Consider the following 16,973-nt stretch of genomic DNA (forward strand, 5'->3'; position numbering starts at 1 on the left):
TCAGTCTAAGATTCAAAGATTAAATTCTAAGTAGTATGATTGTGTGGCTATTAGGACAGATACAATATACTGTAGTATCATTGTCTGTGATTAGTTAAAGACCTCGAGAGCCAGACAGTGGCTGATTTATTAGGCAACTAGGGAATGTAATATCCTGTTCTGTCATCCTACACTGTAAAATATATATGTTAATTTAACGTACAATTGTTAGGCAACCAGCTGCAATAGGATTGTGACTTTACTCAGCATTTGGGCATATAGCTGAACCAACACACATGCTCAACTGAATTGTATATTCACTCAACTTTAAATTTAAGGTTGAGTGAACATGCAATTCAACTAGATAATTTATTCTGCCTTATTTGCATATTACCCAGAGTGCCTTGCCTTTCGAGGGAATTCTAGTTACCACCCATGACTATTTGTTAGCGACAAAGACATGGTTGTTGTATTCAATGGTTTTCAGTACTGTTGCCTTCACCAAGTGAGTGTATATGTGAATATGTTATCTATGAAATTAAAAACTTTATGACAATGCACTACATATATTATAAGGCCCTTCTTTGAGGACCTAGTTACACCCTAACACAGTGGTCTGAAACTCCTGGTTTACAGGCCACATTAAGCCTGCAAGTCACATAATGCTGGCTTGCAAAGTGATGTGTAATTCCAATTGGAATCCAGCCAGAGTGAGGATGTACAATAATTGACCCTTCACTAAGCCCCCCTTGATTACGGTTTGACAACATTTTCCCGGGAAGCCAAATTCCCCCTTCTAACCACTGGCAAAATCCCCTCAAAATGATCTCAAACTGTGTTTTTAATACTAAATTAAATTAAACATAGACGACCCCTTGCTAATCAGCAAATTCTCAGGTATATTGTGGAGGACTGTCATTAAAATTGCTTCACAGGAATCTGGTAAAATTATGTTTGTAGTGTGAATTATGTTTGTAGTGTGGCTAGCCACTGAATGGCTCTGAATGCACTGTGCATGCAGTCAAAGCTACTAACCAAAGCTACTAAGCACAGAGTGCTCTCAAATTCTTTGCTGATTTTGACAGCAGATGACAGTTATATTCCTAATATATCCAATACATTTACACAAAACAAGTTATATTAAGTGGCTAGCTAACAATTATTCTTATTTCCCTCACTGGCTTTCCATAATTTCAAACGTGAGCTTGTTCGAGGTGTCAGACTTGACGACAGTTGATTGGTTGCCCAAAATTCTGGGGTTGCATCCTGCACTCAGAATTGCCAGGGTAGGGAAGATTCATTATTGAGACTACCTAAATACCTAAACTGGAACAGCCATCTCAGCAACAGATGCAATAAATCCAGCTACTAACAGATTGGATTAGTTTAGAAAAATATATGTTATTCATGTTTGTGTAGCATAAAGTTAATCAACCAATAAAAGTATATGCAAAAACACAGGTATTGGCACAAACAATTCTGAAAAATCTATCTGCAAGAGAGCATGCTGGGAAATATGATAATGATGGGCATGGTTTGTAGTTGTTTTGAGCAAAGATGAATTTGTAATTTTACTCAACAAGCTTGTTCAAATTCAACTGACTTTGAGCAGAGTTTGTTGATTAAACACACTAACACATTAGCTCAAGTTCTTGTCCTTTTGAAGTCCACTCATCTCGCAGAATAACACTGATTAAGCAATTTGTTAAGATGGCTTTTGTAGTGTACGACTTTCATAAAATATTATGTTTTTTTCATCCTACTCTATATGAGTCTCATAAAAATTGCCACAGTAGTTACCGTAGTGTTTCCTTCCTAGTTGAAAGCGCTAAAGTGTAATCTAGAGTCTAGACATTCATTCTCACCTGCCCTGGCTGGCGTGTGTAGTGTGGCACCCCATTTAATTCATTACAGAAGAAAACTATTGAAAAATTGAATTAGTACCGTCATACTTCGCTACTTGAGCCCTTTATTTGCAGTACACATAAAAGCCTTTGATGTATCACTCTGTTGTCATGCATCATCTCATTTATCTTTCTACTACCACTTCAACCTGCCTATTGATTTTTTTTCATAAATTACCAGCTTTGCAAACAAAGCAACAACACTGAGATCCAGAAGCTTCAATTAGCCGGGCCAATAAATCTTTATGAACCAGGATATAAATGTGAAGCATGATTGGATGGCTATTCATTACCCAACCCTGAGTCTGTGAGATAACAAAATGTTATTGATTTTATGTTTTAATTGATGTAATTATCGAGCCAGCCAGCAAAAGAGAGAGAGAGAGAGAGAGAGAGAGAGAGAGAGAGAGAGAGAGAGAGATAAATAATTTAGGCTTAGGCAGGAAGTTCATAGAAATATTATCATTGTCTTGGAGAATTGTTAATCGTTGTTGAAGTGGTACCCCTTTCCTGCAGTCAAATGACCAAATCGCCCTCTAGTGGCCTCATGGGTGGAATGTTATTCATATTTTTTCATAATTAATCAACATTATTTAAAACAAAATGCCACATAAATCTGGTTTTGTTATATTTCAGTCCTCTGTGATGTACACTGAGTATGCCCCTCTTTGGACACTGTGTTAACTAACCTCCAGACGAGCTTCAATGCCATACAACTCTCCTTCCGTGGCCTCCAACTGCTCTTAAATGCAAGTAAAACTAAATGCATGCTATTCAATCGATCACTGCCCGCACCTGCTCGCCCGTCCAGCATCACTACTCTAGACGGCTCTAAACTTAGAATACGTGGACAACTACAAATATCTGGGTGTCTGGTTAGACTATAAACTCTCCTTCCAGGCTCACATTAAGCATCTCCAATCCAAAATTAAATCTAGAATCGGCTTCCTATATCGCAACAAAGCATCCTTCACTCATACTGCCAAACATACCCTCGTAAAACTGACCATCCTACCGATCCTCATCTATAAAATAGCCTCCAACACTCTACTCAACAAACTGGATGCAGTCTATCATAGTGCCATCGTTTTGTCACCAAAGCCCCATACACTACCCACCATTGCGACCTGTATGCTCTCGTTGGTTGGCCCTCGCTTCATACTCATCGCCAAACCCACTGGCTACAGGTTATCTACAAGTCTCTGCTAGGTAAAGCCCCGCCTTATCTCAGCTCACTGGTCACCATAGCAGCACCCACTCGTAGCACGCGCTCCAGCAGGTATATCTCACTGGTTACCCCCAAAGCCAATTCCTCCTTTGGTCGTCTTTCCTTCCAGTTCTCTGCTGCCAATGACTGGAACAAACTACAAAAAGCTCTGAAGCTGGAGATTCATATCTCCCTCACTAACTTTAAGCACCAGCTGTCAGAGCAGCTCACAGATCACTGCACCTGTACATAGATGGGCTGTTTACAGATGGGCTATCTACCTACCTCATCCCTTTACTGTATTTATTTATTCATCTTGCTCCTTTGCACCCCACTATCTCTACTTGCACATTCATCTTCTGCACATCTACCATTCCAGTGTTTAATTGCTATATTGTAATTACTTCGCCACGATGGCCTATTTATTGCCTTATCTTACCTCATTTGCACTCACTGTATATAGACTTTTTGTTTTCTTTTGTTCTACTGTATTTTTGCTATGCTTTATCTTGGCCAGGTCACAGTTGCAAATGAGAACTTGTTCTCAACTGGCCTACCTGTTTAAATAAAGGTGAAATAAATAAATAAATAAAAAATATGCCAAACATTAGGAACACCTTCCTAATATTAAATTGCATCCCCCCAACCCCCCCCCCCCCCACCCTTCTCAGCACAGCCTCAAAATCATTCTTTAACCTGTCTCCTCCCCTTCATCTACACTAATTGAAGAGGATTTAACAAGTGACAGCAATAAGATATCACAGCTTTCACCTGGATTCACCTTGTCAGTCTATTTCATGGAAAGAGCAGGTGTTCTTAATGTTTTGTACACTCAGTGTCACATCCTGACCATTGAGAGCTCTTATTTTCTATGGTAGAGTAGGTCAGGGCGTGACTGGGGGGGTTTATCTAGTTTATTTAGTTCTATGTTGTTTGCTGCTAGTTTCTTTTTTCTATGTTGGGGTTTTTGTATGATCCCCAATTAGAGGCAGCTGGTCATCATTGTCTCTAATTGGGGATCATATTTAAGTAGTTGTTTTTCCCACCTGTGTTTGTGGGGGATTATTTTTGAGTTAGTGCATGGTGCACCTCTGTCGTCACGGTTTGTGTTTTGTTTATAGTTTATTGTTTGTCTTGCAAAGTTTCACATTAAATTAAAAGATGTGGAACGATACCCACGCTGCGCTTTGGTCTCCTTCCTACGACAAACGTGACACTCAGTGTATATAAAGTGCAATATTGGTATGAGAACTCAAAGTTTAATACATTTCAACTCTATATCTGACATGGTACAGGTGTCTTCTTTTTTTAATCCCATAACCATGTGTGTGTGAGGTGTATACTTTTGTTTCAAAGTAGATTTGTTTAAGACGACCAAGAAACACTCTGTGTGACCCTGATTTAGCCCACTGCAATAAAAGGTTAAGCAGTTTTATTCCCACTGTGGAAATAGTAGCCTTTTCTGAGGATCTGATTCTATGGATAGATTACTGGGTTGCTTGCTATACTCATGTTGTGTTTTTTCAGTCCAACACTTTACTCCATGTAAACTGGTGTATCTGTCAGCACATCCATTGTCTCAGGGCCTTTCTGTCTTTTTTCCACTTGAGCTTGATTGCTCTCCACTAAACTAAAATAGCAAGCACTCCAGAATTCACTAGAAGTCCAAGCCCAACCCTCTCATAGGACCTATTGTCTCAAAGCAGTTTATTATCCTTGGCCAGCATTTAATCACTGTTTATGTCTCACACAGCTCCAAACTAAACTGACAACTTTTGTGCAAGTCAAGCATTCAAACTAACTGTGAAAGTGCCCTAAGAGTTCCATGGCTAAAAAGTGTTTTAGTTACTCGGCTGCGTGGTCTTAGAACGCTCTACAGACCAGTTTGAAACTCCAGGATCTTTTTTCTTTGGAGGAGTTTAAAAGGTTGATTGACTTGTCTTACTGATGAATGTGATTGTCATTAAGGATTTCATACAGTGGTATGTAACCCTCTCACCAGGCTCGAATTTGACTCTCACGATATTAACTTACATAGAGCATCTCAACAGCATGGGATGTTAGGTGAGAAGGACTTCTTCAATAAGAATCCCCATTGTAAACAATCTAGGGTGATGACAAATAGGGTATTAACTTCAGATGGAATGATTATCGGTTTTTGTTATTGTATAAGGATATACTTTCCCATGCATTCAATTAAATTGAAACAGAAAATGACTCCACCAAGGCAACATACATAAGGTTCAAAATGTGTATTATTACATTTTCAAAGCACCACATCAAAATAAATAAAAATAATAAACCCCAATGAGTCGTGCACAACCCATGTCTAAATTATTTCAATCTTGCTTAATTAACCTGTTGGCGCGCGTTGGAGCTAAAAAAAAAATGACGACACACATAAAGTCTAGAAGCACCCCACCGTTGTGGTTACTCACTACTCGTAGATATTCCCTCAGTGAAGTATGGCAGTTCCTTGCAGGTTTCCTCACAAGATCCACAGCAATCACAGCTATCAATGCAGACAGTACTCTTTAGCAGTAACCGATATGCCATGGGAATATGAACTCGTTAATCTTTCCCAAGCAATTCTCTCTCGGTGTCACACGATGCTAGGCTAACCTCAAGGCTGTCAAATACCTCCACGATGAGTCGGTAGCTTCAGTCTTTACTAAGTCTTTCTTAACAAAATTATAACAACTCTCTTATAAAATAAAATCGTATTTCCCTTCAAAACTCGGTAGGTATGGGTTTTGTTCTATTTTTATCGTCTTCTTTTATAATTTTTCTTCACCAACGTCATAATGTAATGTCCATCCTTTTCTCAACGTCTCTCTCACTCTCTTATTTTCCCAGGCCTCCCGTTAACCAGGTCAACTCCCATTGGCCACAGCTTAACAAGTGACCTTATTGGTCAAAACTTAAACTTAAAAGTAAACCAACCTATTCACTTATACATTAAAGAAATATTTCTTTAAAAAAAATGCATTAACAACATTACAATTTGGGAGCAATTCAATCACCTCTTAAATCTAATACCAATTAACAAATAAACTCAATACTTGGTTCTAACAAGGATATTACAGGTACATATGATTGATTTTTATCTATGATGTTTGTATGTCTATGTATGTAATTTGATATGTGTGTGTGTCTACGTCTATAATTTGTTCATGGTGTGGCTATGTCTGTAAGTTGTTATGTCGGAGATTTGTCTGAAACTTTGTTCTCCCCTGCTGCTGTCTTGGTTGTAATAGATATCTCAATGAGATTACCTGGATAAATAAAGGTTAAATAAAAATTCATTAAAAGAAGGATAAATTATTCTAGTCTTTCACTTTTGTGTCAGCAGCATCAATGTCTCTTTGTGCACTGTTGGCTTTCACTACAAATACATTTTCAATCATGTTTGATAGATCTTTGCATATTGTTGAATTGGAACCATCAGATTAATTGTAGGGGATCAAGATAAGTTTGAAATGAATTCTTAATACCACAGATAGCCAGTGTAAGGAGGCAAAAACTGGAGAAATACCTGCAAAGCAAACTTTTAAACTCCTCCAAAACATTGCCAAGGACTTTGGGAATCTTCCAAGCTTTTGGCATGTGGCTCTGGGTGTTATTTCTTGTTATATTGGATTGCTTTGGATAATGGTTGAAAAGCATCAGCCATTCATCAACACCTAAGGTGAGATCAATCACTTTAAGGCTATAACTCTAGTCACTTGCAGTAGCTACTTTCATTAGAGTGAATGTACAGAGGAATGAACTAGAAAACACATGGAGCTAAAAATGCAAGTGTCGTATTCTACTAGTGCTGTCTTATTGCTTGGGCCTTCAATCAGACTTTGAAATAGATTCAATTTGAGTTTTTTTCTTTTGAGCACATTTATTTTAGCGTCCCTAGTCTGTCACGGTTGTCGTAGGTTAAAGTGGACCAAGACGCAGCGGGGAAATGTGCACTCAAATTTTTTTAATTTAACGGACAAAGGTAGACCAAAATAAACATGTACACAACAAAAACACAACGACTAATAACAGGCCGGTAAGGCACAGAGCTATACACAGCACAATCTCCCACAAACACAAACCTATATATAGGACCCTCAATCAGAGGCAACTAGAAAACACCTGCCTCCAATTGAGAGTCCAATCTCCAAATAACTAAACATAGAAATACAAAGAACTAGAAATACATTAACTTAGACCAGTGCCCAAAACCCAGAATAATAAATCAAACACACCACTAAACACACAACCACCCCGAACCACATAAAACAAATACCCTCTGCCACGTCCTGACCAAACTACAATAACAAATAACCCCTATTACCGGTCAGGACGTGACATAGTCTGGATTTCCTGTATTGAAGTATGTTACAGAAATAGTTGCATGATGTGTATCCATCAGACAAAAGGTACCTAAGTAGAGTAATCATGACTATTTTACAACAACAGAAAATTCACCTTTTGTAAAAACGAAAAATAGTAATAAGAAATGTACAATTGATTTGGGAACCTAAATTCTATTCCCCCTGTGTCAATGTAGCAAATTAAAGTGGGTTGTTTGCTTTCCCTCTCTTCAAAACTTTTCCCTCACTACTCTTTTACTTCCTTTTCCTCCCCCTGCAGTTTGACATGCAGCGTATCACCCTTGAGGAGCTGAAACACATCCTGTTCCACGCCTTCAGAGACCACCTGACCATGAAGGACATCGAGAACATCATCATCAACGAGGAGGAGAGCCTCAACGAGAACTCGGGACACTGTCAGGCAGACTTTGAAGGAAGTGAGTTGAGTAGATTCTGTAGCCTGTGGAGAGACATGGAGGGTGGATGTAAGAGAGAGATGGATGGTGGATGTGTGGGAGAGAGAGAGTCTGCTAGCTGTCATCGGTGGGGCAGAGAGCGCTGCACGCCCGTCCACCCTTCAGGATGGATCTGACTCCACCTATCAGGATCCATAACCGTCAGACTCCACCTGCTGATTTATTGATTGAAGGTGTTCATGGTGTAGGAAGTCATTTGGTCACCTGGGCTATGATGAAAAAAGGTGTCATCAGGGAGTTATGAATACCATAGCAGCAGGGAAGGGTGTTTAGGTTGATATGAATCTTTATTTTTTGTTTGTTATCGGGTCATTCCACGAAAATAATGCCTTTTGTGTCCCTTTGATATTTTAAGTACAAATGTTGCACCAATATAGAATTTTAAAAGCCTGCTATATTACTGGAAGTGCCCTTTAATATAGACCACATGGAGAATTTAATAAATCCTATTTTCTTATATGAATAAAGGCTTACTAAAGTGCCAAAATGCACAATTTTGACATGTGCCTCCATCAGCCCTGTGTCACTTCTAGAAAGATTTCAAACCACTTAATCCAAAAATGTCTCCAAGTTTCACCATCATTGTAAAAACCTAGTTATTTTTTGTTGCTTTGACATAGGCATTTTTAAATACTTTTTATTTATTTAATGTGATTAGTGATTCATTTACGTCTGTCCTTTATTTTAAGATCAACCCTGTTAAGTGAATCACACTCGTTTTAATATGTTGAAACTATTCCTTTTAAAATGTTTTTTCAAAAGAAACATTGAACATCTAATAGTCAAATCATAGTGTCAAAGCAGGTGAGCTGGTTCTACTCTTTTTGGCCTTTTTCTGGTTTTGTGGTGGATAACTGAGTGGGTTGAGTATAACACGTCAACCCTGTTACCCATAGATAGACAGGCTAGAAATGTTTTAGCAATTTAATTGTTTTGGTGCAGCTTGCATTCAATTACCACTCACTGTTGCACACAATAAGCTTCCATTCCCTCATTCACAAAGGGATTTATGGCTGATTTAAGATGAAATCATCAACCTGTTACGGTCAACCCTGTTACTTTATTTGGAATTCAATAGGCACTTCCTAAAGTCTATTTGAAATGTATCCACTTGAGATGGGAAAACATGTTTTTTATGAAGTTGAACATATGCTGTTTTTGACAGAATGTTAAAATTAGGTGGAATCAAAATAATTTTTGGACCAAGTTACACTTCTCAAAAGGCACTGAATTATTGGAATGACCCTATTATGTCTGTAGTGAAGATGATACAACAATTGAATGTCAGGAGCAGGAGACCAGTTTTCAGGTGAATAGTTAAAAACATAAAATGTAGCATTTCCCCTGAGATCCTTTGAGTACAACTAGAACCTCCTTCCCCAGTAAGCTGTTGGTTCTGTAGCCTTTCAGGTTAGAGCCAAAATAGACACTCAGAGGTCATTCCCTTATTAATCTCTCTCTGTTGCAGTCTGAGACACACTGCTCCTTGTGAAACTGGAAAGGCTGTGTGATGCAGCTGAGCCGAAATGGCCTGTCATGGTAGATTTACTGCAGTAAGAGTGGCAACAGACATCAGGGCTGGACATGGATTGTAAGGTGCTTTATCAGAGTATTAAAACCGGAAGGTGAGACTGAGAGATTACAATGTGTCCTCTGTGCGAACGGGATGTTTCAACTGGGTTTGTGACTGGGAGTTACAGTTAGCACCACTATGGGCTAAATCACGTAGGGGAAGAGAATATCAGGCTCCAGGGTCTAAATGAACAGTACCCGCTATTGACGAACACTTGAATGTGTTCTGACCTATAGAAATAAATACTTGATGTCACTGTAGGGCACAATTGATTGTGTTATCGTAAAATGCTTCATGATACAGATATGACAGATCTATAGCTCATTTTGATTACTAATTTTAACAAAAAAAACTGTTAAAGTTGACTTTTGTGTAAGTAAAGTGATTTGTTCAGTGCTTTCTGACAACAGAGTTGTAAATAGCTTGTGAGAGTGAGAGAGTGAGATGTAAAGGGAGGCGGGGGCAGCCTACACAGGACTTTGTACCTGCAGGTCATTGGCCCAGGCCATCTAATTACCACAGTTACCACGGCCCCGTAAACCAGCTCCGCTGTTTCCAGGTCACTGATTGGGCAGGGGAGGGAGATTTGCTGACTTACCATTTCATGCCGGAGGTAGACTGAACCGGATAATGATATCATGGCCTGAAGTTCAAATCAAATCAAACTGTATTTGTCACATACACGGAATACAACAAGTGTAGACCTTACCGTGAAGTGCTTACTTATAAGCCCTTAACCAACAGTGCAGTTCAAGAAGAGTTAAGAAAATATTTACCAAATAGACTAAAGTAAAACATTATAATAAAAGGTAACACAATAAGAATAACAATAACGAGGCTATACACCGGGGGTACCGGTACCGAGTCAGTGTGCGGGGAAACAGGCCAGCCGAGGCAACTTGTACATGTAGGTAGGGGTGAAGTGACTATGCATAGATAATAAACACCGAGCAGCAGCAGTATACAAAAGGGAGGGGGGTCAATGTAAATAGTCTAGTGGCGATTTCATTAATTATTCAGCAGTCTTATGGCTTTGCGTCAGAAGCTGTCAAGGAGCCCCTCGGTCCCAGACCTGGTGCGCCGGCACCGCCTGCCATGCTGCAGCAGAGAAAACAGTCCATAACTTGGGTGACTGGAGTCTCTGACAATTTTATGGGCTTTTCTCTGACACCGCCTATTATATGGATGTTCGGAAGTTTGGATGTTCGGAAGCTTGGACCCAGTGATGTACTGGGCCGTACGCACTACCCTCTGTAGCGCCTTACTGTCAGATGCCGAGCAGTTGCCATACTAGGAGGTGATGCAACCGGTCAGGATGCTCTCAATGCAGCTGTAGAACCTTTTGAGGATCTGGGGACGCATGCCAAATCTTGTCAGTCTCCTGAGGGGGAAAAGGTTTTGTTGTGCCCTCTTCACAACTGTCTTGGTATGTTTGGACCATGATAGTTCGTTGGTGATGTGGACACCAAGGAACTTGAAACTCTCGACCCACTCCACTACAGCCCCGTCAATGTTAATGGGGGCCTGTTCAGCCTGCCTTTTCCTGTACTCCATGATCAGCTCCTTTGTCTTCCTCACATTGAGGGAGAGGTTGTTGTCCTGGCACCACACTTTCAAAGCACTTCATGGCTACCGACGTGAGTGCTATGGGGCTGTAATCATTTAGGCACAGGGACAATGGTGGTCTGCTTGAAACATGTAGGTATTACAGACTCGGTCAGGGAGAGGTTGAAAATGTCAATGTCAAGGTTTTGTTCTCATCGCTTACCGAGAGCGTTATCACACAGTCATCCAAAACAGCTGGTGCTGTCGTGCATGCTTCAGTGTTGCTTGCCTCAAAGCGAGCATTAAAAGCATTTAGCTCATCTGGTAGGCTCGCGTCACTGGGCAGCTTGCGTCTGTATTTCCCTTTGTAGTCCGTAATAGTTTCAAGCCCTGTCACATCCGACAAGCATCAGAGCCGGTGTAGTAGGATTCAATCTTAACCTCTCTGGTATCAGCTAGCGTCCCACCTCGACAACAGCCAGTGAAATTGCAGAGCGCCAAATTCAAACAACAGAAATCCCATAATTAAAATTCCTCAAACATACAAGTATTATACACCATTTTAAAGATAAACTTCTTGTTAATCCAACCACAGTGTCCGATTTCAAAAAGGCTTTACGGTGAAAGCACACCATGCGATTATATTAGGAGAGCGCCTAGCCACAAGAAACCCTACAGAGATTTTCCAGCCAAGGAGAGGACTCACAAAAATCAGAAATAGCGATTAAATGAATCACTAACCTTTGATGATCTTCATCTGGTGGCACTCCCAGGACTCCATGTTACACAATAAATGTTCGTCTTGTTCAATAAAGTCCCTTTTTATGTCCAAAAACCTCAGTTTAAATTGGCGCGTTATGTTTAGTAATGCATTGTCTCAAATAACATCTGGTGAAATTGCAGAGAGCCAAATCAAATTACAGAAATACTCATCATAAACATTGATGAAAGATACAAGTGTTATACAGAGGATTAAAGATAAACGTCTTGTTAATCCAGCCGCTGTGTCAGATTTCAAAAGGGCTTTACGGCGAAAGCACACCATGCGATTATGTTAGGACAGCGCCTAGCCACAAAACACCATACAGACATTTTCCAGCCAAGGAGAGGACTCACAAAAGTCAGAAATAAAGATTAAATTAATCAGTTACCTTTGATGATCTTCATCTGGTGGCACTCCCAGGACTCCATGTTACACAATAAATGTTTGTTTTGTTCGATAATGTCCCTCTTTATGTCCAAAAAAACTCAGTTTTGTTGGTGCGTTTAGTTCAGTAATCCAAAGGCACAAAGCGCGCTTTCAACATCCAGATGAAAAGTCAAAAAAGTACAATAAAAGTTCGTAGAAACATGTCAAAAGATGTTTAAAATCAATCTTCAGGTTGTTTTTGTCATAAATAATCAATAATATTTCAACCGGACAAAAGCTTCGTCAATAGAAAAGGAGAAACAAGAAAGGTGCGCTCCCGATCACGCGCTGGACTCATGTCTGGAAATTTCCACTGTCCACTCATTGAAAGTGCTGTATCTCCCTCATTTTTCAGAGTAAAAGCCTGAAACAATGCCTAAAGACTGGCCACATGTAGAAGAAGCCATAGAGATTGTGAACTGGGTCCTAAGTCTTTGTATGGTGGATAGGCTTTCAATGGAAAAACAGCCTTTCAAAATAATAGTACTTCCTGGATGGATTTTCCTCAGGTTTTTGCCTGCCATGTCAGTTCTGTTATACTCACAGACATTTTAACAGTTTTGGAAACTTTAGAGTGTTTTCTATCCAAATCTACCAATTATATGCATATCCTAGCTTCTGGGCCTGAGTAGCAGGCAGTTTAATTTGGGCTTGCTTTTCATCCAAAATTCCAAATGCTGCCCCCTACCCTAGTGAAGTTAATCCTGTATTGACTATTTGCTTGTTTGATGGTTCATCTGAGGGCATAGCGGGATTTCTTATAAGCGTCCGGATTACTCTCCCGCTCCTTGAAAGCGGCAACTCTAGCCTTTAGCTCGATGCGCATGTTGCCTGTAATCCATCGTTTCTGGTCTGGATATGTACGTACGCTCACTGTGGGGGGGACGTTGTCGATGCACTTATTGATGAAGCCGATGACTGAGGTGGTGTACTCCTCAATGCCATTGGATGAATCCCGGAAGATATTCCAGTCTGTGCTAGCAAAACAGTTCTATAGTGTTGCATCCGCGTCATCTGACCACTTCCGTATTGAGCGAGTCCCTGGTACTTCCTGCTTAGTTTTTGCTTGTAAGCAGGAATCAGGAGGATAGAATTATGGTCATATTTGCCAAATGGAGGGCGGGGGAGAGCTTTGTATGCATCTCTGTGTGTGGAGTAAAGGTGGTCTAGGATTTTTTTTCCTCTGGTTGCACATGTGACATGCTGGTACAAATTTGGTAAAACTGATTTATGTTTCCCTGCATTAAAGTCCCCGGCCACTAGGAGCGCTGCCTTTGGGTGAGCATTTTCTTCTTTGCTTATGGCCTTATAGAGTTGGTTAAGAGCAGTCTTAGTGCCAGATTCATTCTGTGGTGGTAAATAGACGGCTACGAATAATATAGATGAGAACTCTCTTGGTAGATAGTATGTTCTACAGCTTATCATAAGGTACTCTACCTCAGGCGAGCAATACTTCAAGACTTCTTTAATATTAGATATCGCGCACCAGCTGTTATTGACAAATAGACACACACCCCCACACCTCGTCTTACCAGACGTAGCTTCTCTGTTCTGCCGGTGCATTGAAAATCCCGCAAGCTCTATATTATCCGTATCGTTGTTCAGCCACGTCTCGATGAAACATAAGATATTACAGTTTTTAATGTCCCGTTGGTAGGGTAATCTTAATTGTAGGTCATCAATTTTATTTTCCATTGATTGCACATTAGCAAGAAGAACGGATGGCAGTGGGAGATTGCTCGCCTACGGATTCTCAGAAGGCAGCTCGATCTGTGGCCCCTTTTCCTGCGTCTTTTCTTCACTGTTCCAGTGAAAGCATGATAACCTTCTCATCGGACTCGTTAAAGGAAAAAGTTTATTCCAGTCCGCGGTGATTAATCGCTGTTCTGATGTCAAGAAGTTATTTCGGTCATAAGAGACGGTAGCAGAAACATTATGTACAAAATAATTGTAAAAAATAAGTTATACAAAACGCAAAAAACTAAGAAAATAGCACAATTTGTTGGGAGAATGTAAAACGCCAGCCATGTTCTTCGGCGGCATCTTTTTTCGCGGGTAAACGGTGCAAGTATCTACGACTTTCAAGATGTGTGTGTGTCTGTGTGTGTCTTTGTGTTTGTGTGCGTGTGCGTGTGAATGTTTGCGTGCCCGCATGTGTGTGTGCATGCATATTTGTCCAGTTGTACTGTATATTTGTGTCAGTTCCATTTTCATCTCGGGTCCCACTGTGCTGCAGCCACAAACACAAACACATCATCTGACAGAGAGCAGAGCCTCACCTAAAGGATTTAGGTGCTCTGCTTTCTCTCTGCCAGAGTCACTCTCCCTGCCACTTACTCCTTTCCTTTCTTTCTTTCTTCCATTCCTCCCTCATTCACTTACTCACTTTCTGACACCTAAACTATATGATTCAGAAGAGAGCCTGGTGCAGTTTGTTCAATAGTAATTTCTCACCACACTGCTGAAAATGACTTGGTATTAGGCTTTCTCTTTTTCCCTTTCTTACAACAGAGAATGGCAAATGGCAAACATATGATGTGTAATGTGATGTGCCAGCTGTAAATGAATTTGGTAATAAACCTCTATGCATCTTTCTCTTTCTGGCTTTATCTCTCTTTCTCCTTTTTCCCCTTTCTCTCTTCTATTAGTCCATTCTAAAAATAAGAACCGGCAGACGTGCGTGAGGAAGAGTCTGATCTGCGCTTTCGCCATGGCCTTCATCATCAGTGTCATGCTCATCGCAGCCAATCAAATGCTGCGGAACGGCCTGGAGTAGCCACACCCGGCCACGCCCACTGTGAGCGGGGTAAAAAAACCTGCATGTGCATGATGACAGTGGGTGAGGTCATTTCCTGTTTCTTTAGAAGAAAAAAACGACTTCAAAAATGCCTCACTGATGGTGACATACAAACAAAAAACACTGACTGATAAACCACCAGATTTCTCTGAGTGAATGACAGTCCGACATCCAACGACACTGAGAAGCCAGCATGAGGAGTCCAGCGAGACCCCTCATAACCCCTTTACTCTGGCAGGGACATTCAAGGGCTGACTTTCGCTTACTCTGCTGTCTCTGTTCCCTAATGCAATAAAAACACAAGTACAGGAGTTCAGTACTCTTCTTCTCTTCCCTTCCCTACCCGAGTCTTCATATGATGGTACTTCAGAAGGCAATTTTAACTGCTTGCCTCAGAAGGCAAAATTCATGGTGGATTGAGACAGGCCCTCAGTGTATCTGTATAAGGCAGCATCCTTGTGGATTGAGACATATCCTCAATTGTATCTGTGTGAGAGAGATTGGAGTTATGCCTCCTGCGTTGCAGCTTGATGAGCCACGGGATGCACTGCTGCAATCTGGCTACGCACACACGTACTTATGTATGCACTAACACACACACACACACACACACACACACACACACACACACACACACACACACACACACACACACACACACACACACACACACACACACACACACACACACACACACACACACACACACACACACACACACACACACACACACTGAAATAATTGGCCTGTTATTCTAGTTTCCAGAGGGGAGGTGGAAGCCAGCTCATCATTGGAGCATACAGTAAGGCTTTGGATGCGACAGGCATGATGGTGTCGTCTGCTGTAGGGCTGGTGTTTAAGCTGTTCTAGAAGCTTTCATCCGGAGTTCAGGAGTGAAATCAGTTGGTATTCTTGTGGACAATATTTTCCCAATATGTAAAATTGAAAAATAACTCACTCTTACTTTCTCTGTGGAAGGTTCTCCAGTGCTAAACAGAACAGTGTTTGGAAGACCATAGCTGTGAAAAGTCTGGGCTGTAATGTACCTATGATCTAATTCCTCTTGAGGTAGGTAGGTCTGAACTCCTGTATTGTATTGACTCTCATGGTAATATTGAAACCACCTTCAGTTTTGCTGAGCACTGCTTGTAATAGCTACAGTACTGCATGCGATCAAGTCCAACGTCGATATGTAAATATGTATGTAACCCATGTTGTTGTTGTCTAAGTGTATTGGTTGATGGTGTTCTTTGTGCATGATTGTTGGTACAGTCTGCTCTAGCAGATTTAGAGGTGGAGGGAAGGAAAGGGCACTGTGAAACCAGATGCTAATGCCTTCCACGTCACAATACACAGGCAGGTAGACAGACAGAGACACAGCTCTCTGGCCAAAGCCATAGAACTCAATAGAGATGTACTGAATGAAGAACACTAAACTGTTGTTGTTTTCTGTTACAAAAGTGTATTTTTGGTAGGAACAGTCCATCATTTGTGGGTTCCTTCACCCACCCTTTTGCACTCTATAATAATTGCCATCTTTCCCCATGAGCAGAAAGGAGAGTAGAATCACAGACTGGTGCAAGAGCCCCATCTAGAGGTTGGCTCCAGGATTCTGATATTTTTTGTAAGAATTTATGTGCTCTCCTAGCTCTGGTCCAGGGTGTCAGTGCAGCCTGCAAACCCTTTAAAAAAATAATGATAATTTCACCTTTATTTAACCAGGTAGGCCAGTTGAGAACAAGTTCTCATTTACAACTGCGACCTGGCCAAGATAAAGCAAAGCAGTGCGACACAAACAACAACACAGAGTTGCACATGGAATAAACAAGCGTACAGTCAATAACACAATAGAAAAAAAGAAAGTCTATATACAAGGCAATAAATAGGCCATAGTAGTGAAGTAATTACAATTTAGAAAATTAACACTGGAGTGATAGATGTGCAGATGATG

At 40.7% G+C, this 16,973-nt stretch overlaps 1 protein-coding gene across 2 annotated transcripts in view; it reads left to right on the forward strand.

The window, feature by feature from the left end:
* Nucleotides 1-15,643, forward strand: part of caln1 (calneuron 1) — a 102,789-nt gene extending 87,146 nt beyond the window's left edge. The window contains exons 5-6 of one of the 2 annotated variants that reach the window (XM_045703761.1): nucleotides 7,723-7,879; nucleotides 14,874-15,643. In XM_045703761.1, coding sequence (XP_045559717.1) covers nucleotides 7,723-7,879; nucleotides 14,874-15,001 — 285 coding nt within the window. In that variant the 3' untranslated portion in view covers nucleotides 15,002-15,643. Of the gene's footprint in view, nucleotides 1-7,722; nucleotides 8,792-14,873 lie in introns of those variants that run through there. The other variant, XM_014163126.2, reaches the window with a different exon arrangement.
* The last annotated feature ends 1,330 nt before the right edge of the window (nucleotides 15,644-16,973 follow it).

The sequence above is a fragment of the Salmo salar genome, chromosome ssa20, assembly GCF_905237065.1.
Source record: "Salmo salar chromosome ssa20, Ssal_v3.1, whole genome shotgun sequence".
Lineage (NCBI taxonomy): Eukaryota > Metazoa > Chordata > Actinopteri > Salmoniformes > Salmonidae > Salmo > Salmo salar.